Below are 20,280 nucleotides of genomic sequence, written 5' to 3'. Positions count from 1 at the left end.
GGCTCTTGAGAATCCCCTGGACTGCAAGGAGAACAAACCTATCCATTCTAAAGGAAATCAACCCTGAGTGCTCACTGGAAGGACAGATGCTGAAGCTGAGGCTCCAATACTTTGGCCATCTCATGAGAAGAGAGGACTCCCTGGAAAAGACCTTGATGTTGGGAAAGTGTGAAGGCAAGAGGAGAAGGGGACGACAGAGGATGAGATGTTTGGACAGTGTCACTGAAGCAACCAACATGAATCTGACACAACTCCGGGAGGCAGTGGAGGAAAGGAGGGCCTGGCGTGCTCTGGTCCATGGGGTCACGAAGAGTCGGACACGACTAAATGACTAAACGACGAACACCTTTTGTGGGAAGACTGACCTAGTGGCAAAGAGGCACAAATATCTAATATAGTGATTAGGTTTGGGACAAAAATCACATGTACCCTTAAATTCCGTATTTACCAATGTGTGAGCTGCTACTTTTATTAACCCAACGTCTGTGTTACAAACTCTAAATCACAATCACGAGATGCAACTATATATAATCTATCCAAAAATAACTTTTATATGCTGATGAATAAAGAATAAACTTCTTTACCTCTCCTTCCACTTCTCTCCAAACATCTTGCATGTCAGTTCTATTTATCAGTTTATCCCATATAGTAATATTATACCTTCTTTCATCCTTGGTAGGGTTTAACTTATGTTCCTCTTTATTAACATTTATCTTTATTTATCAAGACTTTAAGCCATTCCATTTTAGCATCACATCTCCATTTGGTCCCATACTCTGACGACATACCCCAGCAAAGCAACACCCAGTAGTAACAAATCCTCAAACTTTAACTATTTTCCTAAGAAAAACCCTAACCCATAAACCCTCACCGCTACATTTAATAATATCCCCCGCCTCTTTTTGGGCCAGATCCTGCCTGGCCACGGTCAAGTGCCAAGTCCTGCAGCTTGGAAGAAGAAACCCATGGAAGAGTCCGGCTGTTGTGGAGGGAGATGATGGAAGAAGCTGATGGGAACCCCCCCTTCCTCTCCTCGGCTCTGCCCATCCCTCGGGTCTCCTTTTTTCTACCTCTTTGTGGGGAGACCTTGGGGAGCCCCTTCCCCCCCATTTGGAGCCTTCCTGCCCTCCAACCACCCCCCGCCGGTCCTTTCTGCCATTCTCCCCCCCCCACTGTTCGTGCAGGGAGGGGGGGACGGGGAGGGAACCTAGAGCTACGAAGGGGAGGGAGAAGAGCTCCTCCCCGGGAGGCCCCTTCGAAGGGGAGCCAGAAGCAGGACCTGCAGCAGCGCCTGCCTACCTGCCTGCCTGCCTCCTCCTCTCGTGCGGGGGGGGGGTTGGTGGTGGCGCCTCCCGGATCAGGACCCGGATGGAGGTGGGGTGACGGAGGGGCAGATCAGGGGTGAGATCTGCACAGGGGGCGAGGTGGCCACTCCCGGGTGAGGGAGGGCAGCTTCTCTGAGCATGGCCGAGGTTCCCTCCTGTGGTTGCAAGGCCGCTTTTCCTTCTGGGTCTCCTCGAGGGGGAGGGGGATTCAAAGGGGGGGAAGAGGGGATCTTTGGGGTCCAGATCTGAGATCCCCCACATGTAGGGAGACCTCTCCGCCCCTGCAAGGCCCTAGGAGGGGGGCTTCATCATCCACGAGGATGGTGGGGGGAGTTTCCTTGCAAGGAGACCCTCCCCCACACCACTGAATCCTCCCAGCAGCAGCCCCGGTGGGTCAGGGGAGAGGAACGGGAGAAAGTAACTTGCCTCCCATCTCTTGCCCTCCTGCCTCCAGTTCCTGGCTCTCCATGGGGTGGAGCAAAAAGGGACTTTGGAAAGAGGCCGCAAGAGGCTCTGGTCCTTCCACGTGGAGGGCAGGAGGAAGGAAGGACCAGAAAAGGCAACCCAGCCTCTCCTTCTGCGGCATCTCCCTCTCTGGGCAGGTCTTTTGTGGAGTGAATGGCTCTGAAGGGTCCGTTCCAGACCAAGTGACCACAAAATGCTTTCTTCTACTGCAGGGGCAACAGACACCAAGACCACCCAACCCTCAGTGGCCGCCTTTCCAAAACCCTGCGAGGTTGGCAGTGAGCTCAAAGGGAAGAGCGAAGCCTAAGCAAGGTTGGGGGTTGGAAGAGAGCCGGCAAGAAAAGTCCTGAGACCTGAACTCTGCCCGCCTTGGGTCGGCAACCCCACAACACACGGGGCCCTTGGCCCATGGAGGGGGCGCGGAGGCCGAGGGGCGCCTTTGGAGACACGCTCTGCGTTAGGATCCCTGAAATGACAAGAAATAACAAAGGGTCCCCTGAGAACAGAAATCCACCACATCACACGGGCTCTGGTGTTTTCTAGATGTTGATTTTGTTTACCATTTTTAGTGTAGCTTTGGTTTGATTCTTTTTAAGGTTTGTAGACTTGCTGTTTTCAAGAACGTTCAAATCTTGTGTTTTAAAGATTTACATAAGCTGCATTGTGACCTTTTTTAAGGAGAAAGGTGGGGTAAAATATTTCAAATAAATAGTGGGAGAAATACCATCTTGTATGCTGGTGCTTTCATCGCAGGTGTCCATGGGGAGCATGGTTCCTGTTGCTCTCTGGTTCCCGCCTGTTGCCCCCCCTTCCTCCCTGGGTTGGTGGAGGTTTTATCTCGGAGCCCGGCATGAGATGCTCCTTCCTTCCTTCCTTCCTCCCTTCCTCCCTTCCTCCCTCCCTCCCTCCCTTCCTCCCTTCCTTCCTTCCTTCCTTCCTTCCTTCCTTCCTTCCTTCCTTCCTTCCTTCCTTCCTTCCTTCCTTCCTTCCTTCCTTCCTTCCTTCCTTCCTTCCTTCCTTCCTCCCTCCCTCCCTCCCTCCCTCCCTCCCTCCCTTCCTCCCTTCATTTCCAATAGAAACATGAGGAAAGCACATCCCAGAAGGAAATGTTTTTGATTTGCTTTATCCGTAAAGCCTCCCAGATGATCTTTTCTGTTTTTCTTTTCTCCCAGGAAGGGGCAAGACTGAGCTGAACTCCCTTTGCTTTTTTTGGGACCAAAAAGAAAGAACCACATCCCAGATCCCTCCAACGTTTGCAAGGTCAGTGAGATTTCAAGAGGTGGCTGAAGTAGCCTTGCCCCCCCCCCGCACACTCTGTCCTCTCAGTTTCCCTGCCCCGGCAGGGATTTGAATCCAGGTCTCCAGGTTTCCAGTCTGGGACTCCATCCATGACACCACAGTTCTTCTTTCAACATGTGCAAAGTGCTGGTGTTTGGGGGTACGGTTTTCTTTGTATCGTATTTTGGTGTATTTTTAAAATAAAAACTCAATCCTGTTCACCCCAACCCCAATGCTCACCAAGGGCAGGTCCTCCTGACAAGAGGCAACCCTTGGTCGTCCTGATTTGGGGTGTGTGTGTGTGGGGGTGGTTCCCCTTCAAGCCTCCCTGCTTCTTCCCCCTGAACAGACAAGCCAGACTGGGGGATTTTGATTTGAACCATCAACTTTTACTTAAAACTCTTATGATGATCGATTAACAGGGAACCTCAGTTCTGTCCCCACCTTTGATGTTCCTTAAGTTGCCAGGCTTCCCATAGGAAAGGGCAGCCTGGATATTGACAGCAGGACTGGGAGCAGTGAAGATGGTCTACACAGGACACCCTCTCTTCTGCTCCCTGCCATCCACACTTGCTGAAAAACAGCCCTGACCTTTGCCTTGGGTTTGGAAGAGAAGCGGTGGATTGTCGGACTGTCAGCTTCTAGGATTTCCCCTTGTGGGATGTCGCTCTGTGAACGGTAGTGGTTATGGGGGGAGTCCTGCTCCACCTCTTGGCCACTGGAGTGTACAGAACGATAATGAGTGTTTGCTCACGAGTCCACTCTCAGCCTGACCACCCTTAAGCAAAGGGGCAGCAACGAATGCTCTGCCTGACCTGTTTTTATACCAACTTCAGCCCCTACAATCCCAGGCGCCTGCCCGTGGCTACAGCAGCCTCAAACTTTCCCAGTGACTCAGCTTCAGGGTTTTGGCTGACCTACACGCAGTTTGTTCCTCCGGCTGTCCTATGTGAGTACCGTATATGCCGCTGTACTAGGCGACGGGCCGTATTAGACGACCCCCCCCAAAATGCGGCGCCGGGAAGAGGCTTGGGCTGGCCGGCGGCAGCAGGAGGAGAAGGAAGAGGGAAAACGGGGGGCGGACACACAAGCGCGTGCCACTTCCCTCCCTCCACCTGCCTGCCTCGCCGCCTGCCTTCCTCCCCAGCCAGCGCGGCCCCGCATCACTCTCTCGGCGGTGGTGGCGGCGGCGGCAGCTCCTTCCTGGCACCCGGCGTACAAGACGGGACCACCACTTGGAGGCATGTTTTGGGGGCCCCCAAAACCTGTCTTGTACGCCACCATATACGGTATGTTGAAGACTTAAATTTACTGAATTTCTCAGTGACCTGATCTATATGAATATTTTGTGATAAAATTCTTGTATGTAACGTCCACCTCCTAGTTTTATCAGAATCACATGTACCCTTAAAATCCATATTCAACAATGTGTGATCTGCTACTTTTATTAACCCTACGTCTGCCTTACAAACTTTAAATCACAATCACTAGATGCAAATATATATAATCTATCCTAAAATAACTTTTATATGCTGATGAATAAAAAGTAAACTTATTTGCCTCCCCTTTCACTTCTCTCCAAACATCTTGCATGTTAGTTCTATTTATCAGTTTATTTCATATTGTAATATTATACCTTCTTTCATCCTTGGTAGGGTTTAACTTATGTTTCCCCCCTCTTTTTCAATCAATTCGGTAACCTTTATTGGCATAGGAAACTTAAAAAAAAATTATACTGGGAAATTAATAGCAAATAGAGATACACATAATGGTAGTTACATGGCTAAAAAAAGACAACAGCAAAAAACACAATAGGAGATACTTTGGAGTAGTCTAGTTAATTTTTAGAGCCCTGGGCGGAGAGAACCTTTGTAAGAAACTCGGCTGCTAAGGCCGTTATTTTTTGTGAATAGTCATTAAGGAGGAAACCTGTGAGTAACTGAGGAGGGCCAGAAAAATTTGAAATTATTGAACCTAATAGACAAGCACGCATATCTTTAAACTCAGGGCAGTGACAAAGGATGTGTGTGATTGAATCTGGTTCTAAGCCGCAGAAATTGCAAATTCTTTGTTCAAAAGGTACCCGGGTACCCCCTCTTTTTGGCAAGATCCTACCTGGCCACAGTTAAGTGCAAAGTCCTGCACCTAGGAAAAAGAAATCAATTCCACAGTTACAAGATGGGGGATACTTGGCTCAGCAAAACTACGAATGAGAAGGACGTTGGAATTGTTGTAGATTGCAAGCTAAATATGAGCCAACAGTGGCTTTTTATTAATCCAGGTTCTCCAATTCTTCTTTCCTTTTCTCCTTTCATGTGTTCACCATTTTCAATACATTTATGGACTTTCAATATCTTTACATTAAGTACTGTACAATGGAGGAAATTTGCAAGTAAACCATGGAACTTTTCCAGTAAAACCTCAATTCTAATCAAACCCCATCCTTGTATTTCTGAGTAAGCTGGCTGGATAGGTCAGTGGTTTAAATATCTGGATGCAGAACCAGAGGTTCCTTGCTGTGTCTCCCACGGGTAAGGTCAGCTTGTGTGGCCTTTGGGAAACTGTAGGGTCCCAGAAGCAGGGAATGGGAAACGATTTTTGAGTATTCTCTACCTAGAAACCCCCAAAAAAGGGTAGCCATCAGTCAGAATTGACTTGATGGCCCATGTTTGATAGTATTTTGAATAGTGGTTAATATTAATCAACTATGTTTTCCCATCACTGTCCCTTTGGAAGTATCAATTCAGGCAAGGGGAGTCCATGCTATTTTCATAATACGGCTATTTTTTCAAATGTTGCCAATAAAGCCTTCAGGAGAAATATACCTTCTTTTTTCTCTATTAGGTAACAAACATGATGGCCAGAATTATACAGAGCCTCTTCTTCTGTCCCTGAAAAGAGTCAAGTGTGAAGCCAGGAAGAAAAGCTTAGAAAAACCCATGAGCGACAGGAGAAATGGCTTAAATGCCTGAAGTGTGGAGACAGCTTCAGACCAGTGCCGCTAGTTCAGATTAAAGAACTCACCCTGGGGAGAAATCATACAAAAACATGGAATATGAAAAGAATTTCAGCGGGAGAAGAAATCTGCTTTCACATCAAAGGACCCACACTGGGGAGAAACCACATAAATGCATGGAATGTGGAAAGAGCTTTAGTTGCAGTGGTAACCTTACATCACATCAAAGGACTCACACTGGGGAGAAACCACATAAGTGCATGGAATGTGGAAAGAGCTTTAGTCACAGTGGTGACCTTAAGGTACATCAAAGGACCCACACTGGGGAGAAACCACATAAATGCATGGAATGTGGAAAGAGCTTTAGTCACAGTGGTGACCTTAAGGTACATCAAAGGACCCACACTGGGGAGAAACCACATAAATGCATGGAATGTGGAAAGAGCTTTACTCGCAGTGGTCAGCTTAGGGTACATCAAAGGACTCACACTGGGGAGAAACCACATAAGTGCATGGAATGTGGAAAGAGCTTTAGTTGCAGTGGTCAGCTTAGGGTACATCAAAGGACTCACACTGGGGAGAAACCACATAAATGCATGGAATGTGGAAAGAGCTTTACTCGCAGTGGTCAGCTTAGGGTACATCAAAGGACACACACTGGGGAGAAACCACATAAATGCATGGAATGTGGAAAGAGCTTTAGTTGCAGTGGTGAACTTAAGGTACATCAAAGGACCCACACTGGGGAGAAACCACATAAATGCATGGAATGTGGAAAGAGCTTTAGTCAGGGAGGTAACTTTAATTCACATCAAAGGACTCACACTGGGGAGAAACCACATAAATGCATGGAATGTGGAAAGAGCTTTCGTTGCAGTGGTCAGCTTAGGGTACATCAAAGGACCCACACTGGGGAGAAACCTCAAAAATGCATGGAATGTGGAAAGAACTTTACTCGCAGTGATCAGCTTAGGGTACATCAAAGGACCCACACTGGGGAGAAACCACATAAGTGCATGGAATGTGGAAAGAGCTTTAGTTGCAGTGGTGAACTTAAGGTACATCAAAGGACCCACACTGGGGAGAAACCACATAAATGCATGGAATGTGGAAAGAGCTTTAGTCAGAGAGGTAACCTTAAGTCACATCAAAGGACCCACACTGGGGAGAAACCATATAAATGCATGGAATGTGGAAAGAGCTTTAGTCGCAGTGGTAACCTTAAGTCACATCAAAGGACCCACACTGGGGAGAAACCACATAAATGCATGGAATGTGGAAAGAGCTTTAGTTGCAGTGGTGACCTTACATCACATCAAAGGACTCACACTGGGGAGAAACCACATAAATGCATGGAATGTGGAAAGAGCTTTAGTTGCAGTGGTAGCCTTACATCACATCAAAGGACCCACACTGGGGAGAAACCACATAAATGCATGGAATGTGGAAAGAGCTTTAGCCATGGTGGTAACCTTAAGTCACATCAGTGGATCCACACTGGGGAGAAACCACATAAGTGCATGGAATGTGGAAAGAGCTTTACTCGCAGTGGTCAGCTTAGGGTACATCAAAGGACCCATACTGGGGAGAAACCACATAAATGCATGGAATGTGGAAAGAGCTTTAGTTGCAGTGGTAACCTTACATCACATCAAAGGACCCACACTGGTGAGAAACCACATAAGTGCATGGAATGTGGAAAGAGCTTTAGTCGTAGTGGTGACCTTACATCACATCAAAGGACCCACACTGGAGAGAAACCACATAGATGCATGGAATGTGGAAAGAGCTTTAGTTGCAGTGGTGACCTTACATCACATCAAATGACCCACACGGGAGAAACCACATAAATGCATGTAATGTGGAAAGAGCTTTAGTCGCACTGGTAACCTTAAGTCACATCAAAGGACCCACACTGGGGAGAAACCACATAAATGCATGTAATGTGGAAAGAGCTTTAGTCGCAGTGGTGACCTTACATCACATCAAAGGACTCACACTGGGGAGAAACCACATAAATGCATGGAATGTGGAAAGAGCTTTAGTCGCAGTGGTCACCTTAGGAGACATGAAAGGACTCACACGGGAGAAACCATAGAAATGCATGCAATGTGGAAAGAGGGTTATTTAGAGCTCCTGATAATTAAAAAACGTGTAAAAAGCTCGTTCAGTTTTGTGCTGGTTTCCAATGGAAAGATTAAGCAACCAGAACCTGACTCAATGCAAAACAGAAAAAGGAGTCCATTTTGAAGTTCCACTTGTGATGTGTTTTACTTCTATCGGTAATTAACAGAGAGATACCACAAAATAGACGTGGAACATTTTGCTAAAAAATGGGAATAAGCATATATTGTCCAGTGGAAGCTTTTATAAAATTAGTGTAAAAAGAAAGGGATGGATGTTCTAAGGCTAACTGATGGAAGAAAAGCAAGTAGTGAAGAGAGAGAAGTTGTCATTTGTTTTATAAGTCTTTATCCTCCTAAATAATAATAGTAATTGAATTTTAAAGAGGGTACCAATGAATTTGCATTACTTCATTTTTATAAACAACTACATATATATGGTATGATTTATGAAGAATTAGGTGCTTCTATGCTATTATATTGAAACTATACTGCTTTGGCATGGCAGGGATTGTTGGAAAGAGTGGAAAGTTTGGTTTTTCAAGCTCAGATCTCTTTGGGCGCTGGACTGTACTGGGTCAGAGGTTACCAAATCCTTTGATTCTTTTTTTTTTAATTTTTTAATTTTATTTTCAAAACTATTGGGTAATGGGGAAGGAATACAAAAGGCAAAGGGCAGTGGGGGGGATGGAAAAAGGGTTTTGAGAATAAGAAAACATCAAATGCATAATCATTCAATCTTACATATCAAGTATATAAACATCTAATCTATTCATGTTCCAATAAAGATTCATCTTTCTTCTTCTTTTCCTTCTTCTTCTTCTTTTGACTATTTTGTCTATGTATTAACCTCTTTAGCTTTCAGCTTGTACATGTAATACAGCTTAAATCTATGTTATTCCCACGGCATCAGAACACCAAGGCCATTTGTGAAATATATCCCCTCTTTCACCCTCCTTTTTTCTTGAGAATGCACTCAGCAGACCCAAAATAATATAAATCCTGCTCTCCCCTCCCCTTTCCTCCCTGTGCTTGTTTTGTTTCTGCGACTCTTTTTCCTTCCATATTTTAAAAGGGGAAACAATATCATTCAAAGTTTGCTTTTCAACCTCAATCACTACATCTCTTACTGGGTGGTCCTCCATCCCTTGTATATTATCTGATATCTTCATCAATACAGCCGGTTCTGAGATCTCTTTTTGGTGTAATTTAACCTCTGCTACCTTCCCTCCCCTAGAGCCTCCAATCACGTCTTCCATCTGGTCAATATAATAATTTACCTGCATGAATTTTTGCAACAGTGACATCTGAAAAGAAGTTTTCCAGTCTAGCCACCGATCAGTATTTTTCTCAGGGGGAGGTTCCATTTTCCACTATTTTCACTTAAAATTCCCTCTCCCCTTTACCCCAGTACACATCCAATATTTCTAATATTTCACCTTACAACTATACCATATTAGCAATAAGATAGCAGGTACATTCAAGTAGGAGACGGAATCTAAAACATAGATCTCTCAAGTGTCTTTGTAGTCGCTAATATCTTCAGACCGGTTGCTTCTTTTTCCCCCCCCCTTCTTTTCTCTTCTCCAAGTTTGTTTTAACCTTCACCCGGCAAGACTCTATTATTAGAATGTCATTTGTCAAGATCTCAGTTCAGTTCAAGCCACATAGCCCCCAGTTCACAGTTCGTTTCTTCCTTTTACTTCCAAAGGCTTCCTTCTCCTCCCCCGAACAGGGAGATCCAGCAGAGTCCTGGCAGTATATTATTCACGGAAAGCAGAGTCCCACACAGTCCAAAAATATATAACCACAGAGGCAAAGGGGTCCAAAGTGAACAGTTTGCAACAGAATTTATTTTTTCAAGGCCCGTCAGTTGATTCTTCAAGAGTTATTTTTCCTCCTTTAATGGAGACACGAGCTATTTCTGCCTGGCTGTTCCTTTCGAAATAACCCGACCTTCAGCTTGGGTAAAGCTGGAATGCTAAGAATGCCGCTCCTTATCTCATTTGGTCATAAATTTGCACACAATCACTTGTTCTTCATTTAATGAGGTTTTTCATAGAACAAGGGCTTCCACTTACTTTGATGTATACTTTTGCCGTGCTTCTGTTTTCTTATTCTCGGCGAACGGAGCTGTCTTTGGCTAGTTGCCAAGAATGGCGTCCATCTTCGTCTGTGCTGATGTGAATTTCCAGAAGAAAGACAAATCAAGTTGCCGCCCAATTTTCTAACTTCTGTGGCTCACAAACTGCTGCAGAAGGGTCTCTCCTGACTCTTCCTTGCCCCCCCCATTTCTGGAAGGGTCCCAGACCGAAGTGGTTCTAGCTTTCCCCGGGAGCTATTCCCGAGAGCTGCTAGCTTCACCAAGACGAAGCTCCTCCTCCACCAAATCCTTTGATTTTTAACATCTGAGCTTCTCAGAGGCTGGGAAATCTAAGCCTTGGGAAAATTTGTTTTTGCTGATTGGTGCAAAACAAAGGGTTATAAATACTGGGAGAGATCTCACACAAAGTGTTACTAGAAAGGAAAGGAGAAACATAGATGTTTGGTTTCATGATGCCAGGTGAAAGTCCTTGGAAGAATGGAAAGATAACAGTGTGGCATTGACAGCCACCAATGGATTTTACAAACGGCAGAGTGAGAACAAAATTTTCTGTTTCTTAACAACACACTTACAGCCAAATAATGCTCTTTTTTTTCTTTGTATATATTTATTTTTAAAGTTTGAATATATTTGCGTGTCTTTCATTGAAAATGATAAGGGTTTTTTATTTTTATCATTGTATTCTTAGAAAGTTTGAAGTGTTCTGAAGATGTATTCTGTCTTTCTAGATTATGAGCACCAGTGTTTTACTATTGTTTGCATTTTAGATTGAAACACATCTTAAATTTTCCCTATTATCTAAATCTAAGTTGCTGCATCTTTTTACATGGTGCAAGGATGTATTTTAAGTTAGCCTGCAGTTTTTGTGTAACTGTATGATGTTTGGATTTAAAGATCTCTATCTACAGTTTTTCCTCATGCCTGTAAGAGTGCCTTACATATTTTGGGGGGTTTAGTATATAGTGGTGCCTTGCATAGCGATCACTTTGTTTAGGGACGAAATCACTTTGCGATGATGTTTTTTTAATCGCAAAAGTGATCGCTTTGCAATGGTCCCTATGGGCTATTTTCGCTTTGCGATGATCGCAGGGAAGCGATCATCGCAAAGCCTCCATTATCGGCCAGCTGATTGGTGGTTTCAAAATGGCCACCGGGAAAAAACATGGCCACCCGCTGTTTTCAGGCATGGATTCCTCACTTTAGAGGCACCGAAAATGGCAGCGCTATGGAGGATTTTCGCTCAAAAGTGAGTTTTAAGCCCATAGGAATGCATTAATCACATTTTAATGTGTTTCTATGGGCTTTTTTCCCTGGCAAATATAAGGGGAAGATATGGAGGCAGTGACAGATTTTACTTTCTTGGGCTCCGTGATCACTGCAGATGGAGACAGCAGCCATGAAATCAAAAGACACCTGCTTCTTGGGAGGAAAGTGATGACAAAGCAGAGACATAACCTTGCCAACAAAAGTCCGCATAGTCAAAGCTATGGTTTTTCCTATAGTGACGTATGGAAGTGAGAGCTGGACCATAAAGAAAGCTGACTGCCAAATAATTGATGCTTTTGAATTATGGTGCTGGGAGACCCTTGAGAGTCCCCTGGACTGCAAGGAGAACAAACCTATCATTTCTAAAAGAAATCAAGCCCGGGTGCTCACTGGAAGGACAGATCCTGAAGCTGAGGCTCCAGTACTTTGGCCATCTCATGAGAAGACTCCCTGGAAAAGCCCCTGATGCTGGGAAAGTGTGAGGGCAAGAGGAGAAGGGGATGACAGAGGATGAGATGGTTGGCCAGTGTCATCGAAGCAACCAACATGAATTTGGTACAACTCCGGGAGGCAGTGGAAGACAGGAGGGCCTGGCATGCTCTGGTTCATGGGATCACGAAGAGTCGGACATGACTAAACGACAATGACGACGATTTTATTTTGCTTAGCGATGTTATCGCTTAGCAGCGATTTTTTCAGAACGAATTAACCGCTAAGTGAGGCACTGTATTTAAGTAGGCAATCTGGTATTGATGTAAATAAATGAACTTGTACAGAATTAACAAGTTTTGGAATTGCCTGGAATCACTGGAACAATTAAAAGACTTCCTGTGAGATACCCAGATGAGCTTCAAACACCTTGTCACTGGCTGTCTATCTGACGGAGAAAGTCGGGCTGAACCCATCCTGACGAGAGTGCTGTCCTTTCCTGAAAAGAGGAGGGAGAAGCCCATGGAGCCCCAGAGACAGAACATATCACCGTCAGAGAAGTGACACTTCCATGGGGAGAATGGAAAGATAGAGAGATGAGAAGGGTCACAGAGAAAACCAGGGAGATAGAGATAGTTCCGGGTGAAGAATCAAAAGTTTAGGCCAATGAAGGGATGGAGAGTCTGGAAATAAAGAGCCTGGGGTGTCTAAAGTGGAAGTTCCAGTGAGGGAAACAGAAGGTTCATTAGAGGAAAGGATCAACTAGGTAAAGGAACATTAGGGTAGCAGCAGAGGTGCAGGAGAAAAAGAAAGGAATAAGACAGGAGGAGGGAAGAGAAATATATTTTGGGGAACCATCAAGAAGGGAGAGAGTGAAAGGTGGAGAGGTAGGAGGGCAAAAGAAGGAGAGGATATTACCACAAGGCTGGGAGTTGATATGAATGGAGAATCCCTGGACCAAACAGTGGGAGAACTTGATGATACCTCATGAAAGGCAGAAAGGAGTTGGAGAGAAGTAAGACCGGAGAAACCCTCCTATTGGGGAGAGAAAGAGGTTAGAAAGTGGAGGAGAAAGATCAGGGAGGAGAGAGGCACACTAGCTGAAGAGAGAAAGGGAGAGATGGACCAACCTCTCAGAGAGGGCTTCTGGCAGGACCCCGGTGGGTCAGTTATCCTCCAGTGGTGACAAGATTGATGAATTGTGGAATCTCCTTGTCTGGGCTGTCTGTAAATTTCTGTAGGATTCCTGTGGATTCAGGTATCCTAATTAAGTTCTGACCTGTAGATATCAAAGATTTCATAAAGGGGAGAGGCCGTAGAAATACACGGAATGTAGGAGGACTTTCCATGAAAGCAGTCATCTTTCTATTCATCCAAGAACTCGTACAAGGAGGAAACCTTTGAAAAGCAAAGAATGTGGGAACAGCTTCCATCTGAGCTGACAGGCCTAGAATAGCCCTGTAAGAATAGTGACTCCTTGGGCTCACTAAATCAAAGGCAAGCCTTCCAAATGATCAGAAGAAGAATTTTAGACAATTAATTCCTGGAACTATGGAAGGCAGCCAATAGGACCTCTTCACTACTGTTTTCCCACATCCCCTTTAAGATTGGAAAACCAGGCGCTTTCCTTTCCCTGCTTAAGTATCCACAAAAATGAAGAGCATTTTCTCTAGCCAGATTGAATGACATGCCTGCAACCTGACTACACTTAGATATCCTTCAGTCTCAAAAGACCATGGTAACGCGCTCAGTATGTCAGAAATTCAGCTTCGGTTTTCTGCATGGTATACACACAATCTCTGTCTCTTTGTTCTATGTACACCTGTTCCCTGCACATCGGTATTATACACATTGGGGCTTAGGCTTAGGGAAGAGAGAGAGGGAGGGGGTCAGGATCCCACAGGGCGGGAGAAGGAAGCTCGCAGGGATCCTTCCCCATGCCATGTATTTGAGTTCATGTGCATGCAAGGAATCATCCTGGGGGTCCCTCCCCCTCCTCTCTCTCTCCATTCTCTGCAGGGAAGGAGAAGCGTCCACTTGGTCTCTTCCCCCCCTTTATTCTCTTCCTCCTCCCCCCTTGCCTTCCCAAGACAAAGGGACCCCCCAAAGGCCTCTGTGTGTGAGTGTGTTGTGTTGTGGTGGGTGGGATTTCCAAGCATGAACACTAGGGGCCCCCCAGTCCCCAGGGAGGGTCCCCTCCAGGCAATCCCGTGGGCGGGGAAAGCGCAGCAAAGCCCCCCCGTGTTGCTCCACATGGAAGGAAAAAAGGACCCCCTTTTCCTCCCCCTCCACCTCTTTCTTCATGGGGGTGTCATGATCCCACGGGGGGACACAAGGAAGCTCTCTGGGATCCCCTCCATGCCATGTGTGTGTGCTTGTGCAGGGAATCATCCTGCGGGGGAGGGGGTGGTTGTTTTATCCTTCCTTCATAGGAGATACCTCCCTTTTCCTTTTTTCCTTTCCTTCCTTATTTCCTTGGGGGGGGGTCCAAAGGGAAGGCGAGGCGGTGACTGGGTTTCTTCCCCCCCCTTTATTCTCTCCCACCTCCGTCTTCCCTGCCCCCTCCCTCTTTTCTTTCTCCTCCAGAAAAAGCGCAATTATAAGTGAATCCCTGAACCCTATTTTAGCACACAGTTTTGATCTTTTCCACGTTTTCATGTTTTCCCCTTTTTAATTGCATTTTAAATCTATATTGTTTAATTTGTCTTTTAATATTTTAACTTATTGTGCCCTAATGGCTCCAATTTCCCCAAGAAGACCAAGGGCGGGGCTCTTAGTTATTACCCTTAATAAATATTATTGTTACCCATCCCCAGCGCAAACCTTTACTTTTCCCTCTTTTACACCCTGCCTCCCATCACAGTATTTTGTACATATGTGTTCGCTTCTATCATTTACATTTGTATTCTCAAATAAACTAGAACATGTCATGTTATCCATAAAAATAGACAAAGGCTCAGTTACATTAATATTTAAATCTTTAAGTAACTGTTTGATCCACACTTTGCTGTTGTTTAGGCATTAAGTCGTGTCCGACTCTTTGTGACCCCATGGACGAGAGCTAACTGTCTAACCATCTCATCCTTGGTCGTCTCCTTCTCCTCTTGCCTTCACACTTTCCCAACATCAGGGTCTTTTCCAGGGAGTCCTCTCTTCTCATGTGTGTGTGTGTGTTCAGTCGTTTAGTCGTGTCCGACTCTTCGTGACCCCATGGACCAGAGCACGCCAGGCCCTCCTATCTTCCACCGCCTCCCAGAGTTGTGTCAAATTCATGTTGGTTGTTTCGATGACACTGTCCAACCATCTCATCCTAGGTCATCCCCTTCTCCTCTTGCCTTCACGCTTTCCCAGCATCAGGGTCTTTTCCAGGGAGTCCTCTCTTCTCATGAGATGGCCAAAGTATTGGAGCCTCAGCTTCAGCATCTGTCCTTCCAGTGAACACTCAGGCTTGATTTCCTTTAGAATTGATAGGTTTGTTCTCCTTGCAGTCCAGGGGACTTTCAAGAGCCTCCTCCAGCACCACAATTCAAAGGCATCAATTCTTCGGCGGTTAGCTTTCTTTATTGTCCAGCTCTCGCTTCCATACATCACTACAGAAAAAACCATAGCTTTGACTATGTGAACCTTTGTCGGGAGGGTGATGTCTCTGCTTTTTCAGATGCTGTCTAGGTTTGTCATCGCTTTCCTCCCAAGAAGCAGGTGTCTTTTAATTGCGTGTCTACTGTCACCATCCGCAGTGATCATGGAGCCCCAGAAAGTGTCACTGCCACCTTATCTTCCCCTTCTATTTGCCAGGAGGTGATGGGACCATATTCTCTAGATTCACAAAGAGAGTATGGCTCAATAAGAAGCTGGTGACACATACAAAGATCCAGGTCTATAGAGCCTGTGTCCTAAGCACACTCCTGTACTGCAGCGAGTCCTGGACCCTTTGTGCACAGCAGGAGAGGAAGCTGAACACGTTCCATATGCGTTGCCTCCGACGGATTTTTGGTATCACCTGGCAGGACAATGTTCCAAACAGAGTAGTCCTAGAACGAGTTGGAATTTTCAGCATGAATACATTACTGAAACAGTGACGTCTACGTTGGCTTGGGCACATCGTGAGAATGGCTGATGGTTGGATTCCAAAGGATCTCCTATATGGAGAATTAGTGCAGGGAAATCACCCCAGAGGGAGACCACAGCTGCGATACAAGGACATCTGCAAGCGAGATCTGAAGGCCTTAGGAATAGACCTCAACAGATAGGAAACCCTGACATCTGAGTGTTCAGCCTGAAGGCAGGCATTGCATCACGGCCTCTCCCAATTTGAAGAGACCCTTGCCCAGCAGGCTGAGGCAAAGAGGAAATCACAAAAGCAGCAAAACCAGGGAGATGGACAGGGGACACACTGTACGAGTTGTCTTCAGTGTGGAAGGGATGGTCACTCTCAAATTGGCCTCCTCAGCCACACTAGACACTGTTCCAAGTCCTCCATACAGAGCATGTTACCATAGTCTTTTGAGACTGAAGGATGCGTAACGAAGATGGGACTAGTGGCCATAATCTTAGTTTTTTTATTTTGAGCTTCAAATGATTTTTAGCGCTCTCCTCTTTCACCCTTATTAAGAGGCTCTTTAATTCCTCCTCAGTATCTGCCATCTGAGTGGTATCATCTGCATATCTGAGGTTGCTGATATTTCTTCCGGCAATCTTAATTCCGGCTTGGGATTCCTCCAGTCCTGCCTTTCGCATGATGTATTCTGCATATAAATTAAATAAGCTGGGGGACAATATACAGCCTTGTCGTACTGCTTTCCCAATTTTGAACCAATCAGTTGTTCCATATCCAGTTCTAACTGTTGCTTCCTGTCCAACAAATAGATTTCTAAAGTTATCAGGCACTCCCATTTCTTTAAGAACCTGCCATAGTTTTGCTGTGGTCCACACAGTCAAAGGCTTTTGTGTAGTCAATGAAGCAGAAGGAGATCTTTTTGTGGAACTCTCTGGCTTTCTCCATAATCCAGTGCATGTTAACAATTTGGTCTCTAGTTCCTCTGCCCCTTCGAAGTCCAGCTTGTACTTCTGGGAGTTCTTGGTCCACATGCTGCTGATCCCTTGAGCGTGACCTTGCTAGCATGTGGAATGAGTGCAATTGTACAGTAGCTGGAGCATTCTTTGGCACTGCCCTTCTTTGGGATTGGGATGTAGACTGATCTTTTCCACTCCTCTGGCCACTGTTGAGTTTTCCAAACTTGCAGGCATATTGAATGTAGCACATTAACAGCACCATGTTTTAAGATTTTAAATAGTTCAACTGGAATGCCATTACCTCCACTGGCCTTGTTGTTAGCCAGGCTTTCTAAGGCCCACTTGACTTCCCTCTCCAAGATGTCTGGCTCAAGATTAGCAACGACTCTATCTGGGTTGTTCGGGATATCCAAATCTTTCTGATATAATTCCTCTGCTCATTCTTGCCGCCTCTTCTTGATGTCTTCTGCTTCTGTGTGGTCCCTACCATTTTTGTCTTTTATCATGTCCATCTTTGCACAAAATGTTCCTTTAATATCTCCAATTTTCTTGAACAGATTTTTAGTTTTTCCCTTTCTATTCTTTTCCTCTATTTCTTTGCACTGTTCATTTAACAAGGCCCTCCAACTGCTGGGTATCAACATATGAAAATGCACATCCTAGGCGACTTGTTTTCAGTATATTGTCTAAACATTTGATCAGACAGGCCGACGAATATTCACGGTAAGTGCAAGTTCATGTTAATGTCGCAATGTAGCTGCATTCTTAAGTATTATGTGCTATAGTCATAACTATAGGTTAGATAACTAAAGCTCAGATCATATTTCTGCACTATTAGAGAGCAGGCCAGGTAGGTGGGACTTGTCAGCCCTTGAAGGCAGCCCATCTAGAAGAAGGAAAACTCTGATTTCAAACCTCCACTGCCTTGTGGCTATATCCACTGATGGAAAAGCCTTAACCTTGAGGCAAAATCTGGAGCCGGAGTCCCGGAGGCAGTTCATGTCGTTCTGTCAACTCCTGCGATGTCACTAGAACCAGTTGTATTGGCTCTTACCTTTCCACTGGACTATTTCAGCGATGTGGAGAGGGGGGATTTGCTGCTTGGGTAACAGCCTATCCTCCATATTACTTTACCCAGGCTTCATGCTCTGGAGAGGACACTCCAGCTTCGCATACAGCGTCAAAACAACACGGGAAGTAGTAATTACCGGTTATAAGTCTTTGCTCGATTGGCGTAGAGCAGGACGCCAGGGGCTACTTCTGATGCTGGGAGAGGTCATTGCACCTCACTAGGTAGATACCGTCCGCCTTATGCTGGGCAGCCCCCAGCCAGTAAGGTGCTACCTCGCCACAGTCTGTTAACTTCACGGGGTGCGTGGGGTTTAGGGTGAAACCCGACAAGCAGATCGATAACCGTGCACCATGCCACAATCATAAGAAAACTTTTGCCCTAAAACTGGGCACCTGGAATGTTCAGACAATGACCCTTGGCTTCTCTGACTACAGCTTTCCTGACAACCTGCAAGACAGCTGTCATTGACATGGAACTGAGTAGACTGCAGATGGACATTGTTGCCCTGCAAGAGACGAGATTGCCAGACTCAGGATCTGTCAAAGAGAAAAACTTCTCATTCTTACGGCAATGAAAACCATCAAATGAGACCAGGGAATCTGGTGTTGGCTTTGCAGTCAGAAATACTCTTCTGAGATGCATTGTTCCACCTACTGTGGGGAGTGAAAGAATCCTGTCTCTGTAGCTCCACTCATCAGCAGGACCAGTAACCCTCATTAGTGCATATGCACCAACACTGTCCTCCACAACAGAAGTGAAAGACAAATTCTATGGCGATTTGGCAGCTACTGTCAAAAAGTCCCTGAGAGAGAGGCACTGTTCATTCTTGGAGACTTTAATGCTAGAGTTGGTGCTGACCACAATTCTTGGCCCACTTGTCTAGGCTGTTTTGGCATTGGGAAGATGAACAAAAATGGCCAACTCTTGCTGGAGTTTTGCTGTTATTATGGTCTTTATGTCAGCAACAAGTTCTTTAATACGAAGCTTCAACACAGAGTTTACTGGAGACATCCAAGATCCAAGCATTGGCATCAGCTTGATTTGATCCTCACTAGACCTTCTAGCCTTCCTAATATTACGATCATACGCAGTTACCAGAGTGCTGATTGTGACACTGATCACTCCCTGTTGTGTAGTAGAGTAAAACTGCAAACAAAGAGATTGTATTACATGAAAAAGGAAGACCACGTATTGACATCAACAAGACTCGCGATCAAAGAAAAGTGGAGGAATTTGCCAAAGCGCTTGAGGAAACCCTTCCAAGTTTATAACACCGCCTTGTCCACCTTTAGCAAGAAGACCAAAAAGATGGCAGACTGGTTTGAAGCCCATTCGGAGGAGTTGATGCCAGCCATTGAGGATAAGAGAAGAGCTCTAGCAGCATACAAAGCCTGTCCTAGCGAGTACAACTTGCAAGCTCTTTGAGCTGCTCGTAGCCAAGTCCAACAGGCTGCCAGATGTTCCAACAATTATTGGCTTCAGCTCTGCTTTCATATACAGATAGCAGCGGACACAGGTAACATCAAAGGAATGTACAATGGTATCAAGCAGACTTTAGGTCCAATACAGAAGAAACCTGTTCCCTTGAAGTCTGCTACAGGCACGATCATCCAGGACCGAGCACAACAGATGGACTGCTGGGTGCAGCACTGCTCTGAGCTATATTCCAGAGAGAATGTAGCAACCAAAGAAGCATCAAATAACATTGAGTGCCTGCCTCTCTTGGAAGAGTTGGACAGCGAACCAACCTTAGCAGAAATAAAAGCGGCCTTGGATTCCCTCGCTTCCAGCAAGGCACCTGGAAAGAATAACATTCCTGTTGAAGTGCTGAAGTGCTGTAAAGAGACAATCACCACTGAACTGTATGAAATCTTTTGTCTTTGCTGGAGCGAAGGTGGAGTACCACAGGAATGAAGGATGCAAACATCGTCACATTGTATAAGAACAAAGGAGACAGGGGCGACTGCAATAACTACCGTGACATCTCTCTTCTCAGTGTTGTAGGGAAGCTGCTTGCCCGTGTTGTGCTGAAGAGGCTCCAGGTGCTTGCAGACAGAGTCTATCCAGAATCACAGTGTGGATTTGGAGCTAATAGATCCACCACTGACATGGTATTCTCCCTCCGACAGTTGCAGGAGAAATGCAGGGAACAATAACAGCCACTCTGTGGCCTTCATAGATCTCACAAAGATCTTTCATTTGGTTAGCAGGGATGGCCTTTTATTTATTTATTTATTTATTTATTTATT

General features: G+C 45.5%; 1 protein-coding gene and 1 pseudogene across 2 annotated transcripts in view; both read left to right on the top strand.

Annotated features, from left to right (window-relative positions):
* Window positions 1–11,158, top strand: part of LOC144583070 (uncharacterized) — a 41,188-nt gene extending 30,030 nt beyond the window's left edge. The window contains exons 3-4 of the mRNA XM_078382522.1: window positions 2,963–3,050; window positions 5,913–11,158. Of these exons, the coding sequence (XP_078238648.1) occupies window positions 6,117–7,874 (1,758 nt within the window). The 5' untranslated portion in view covers window positions 2,963–3,050; window positions 5,913–6,116 and the 3' untranslated portion in view covers window positions 7,875–11,158. The remainder of the gene's footprint in view (window positions 1–2,962; window positions 3,051–5,912) is intronic.
* Window positions 1–20,280, top strand: part of LOC144585057 (uncharacterized) — a 115,703-nt pseudogene that overhangs the window by 19,024 nt on the left and 76,399 nt on the right. The gene's annotated exons all lie outside the window — the stretch shown is intronic.

This window comes from Pogona vitticeps, chromosome Z (assembly GCF_051106095.1).
Source record: "Pogona vitticeps strain Pit_001003342236 chromosome Z, PviZW2.1, whole genome shotgun sequence".
In the NCBI taxonomy this organism is placed as follows: domain Eukaryota; kingdom Metazoa; phylum Chordata; class Lepidosauria; order Squamata; family Agamidae; genus Pogona; species Pogona vitticeps.
The sequence above is the reverse complement of the archived record's forward strand: the minus strand, read 5'-3'. Positions and strand labels throughout refer to the sequence as shown.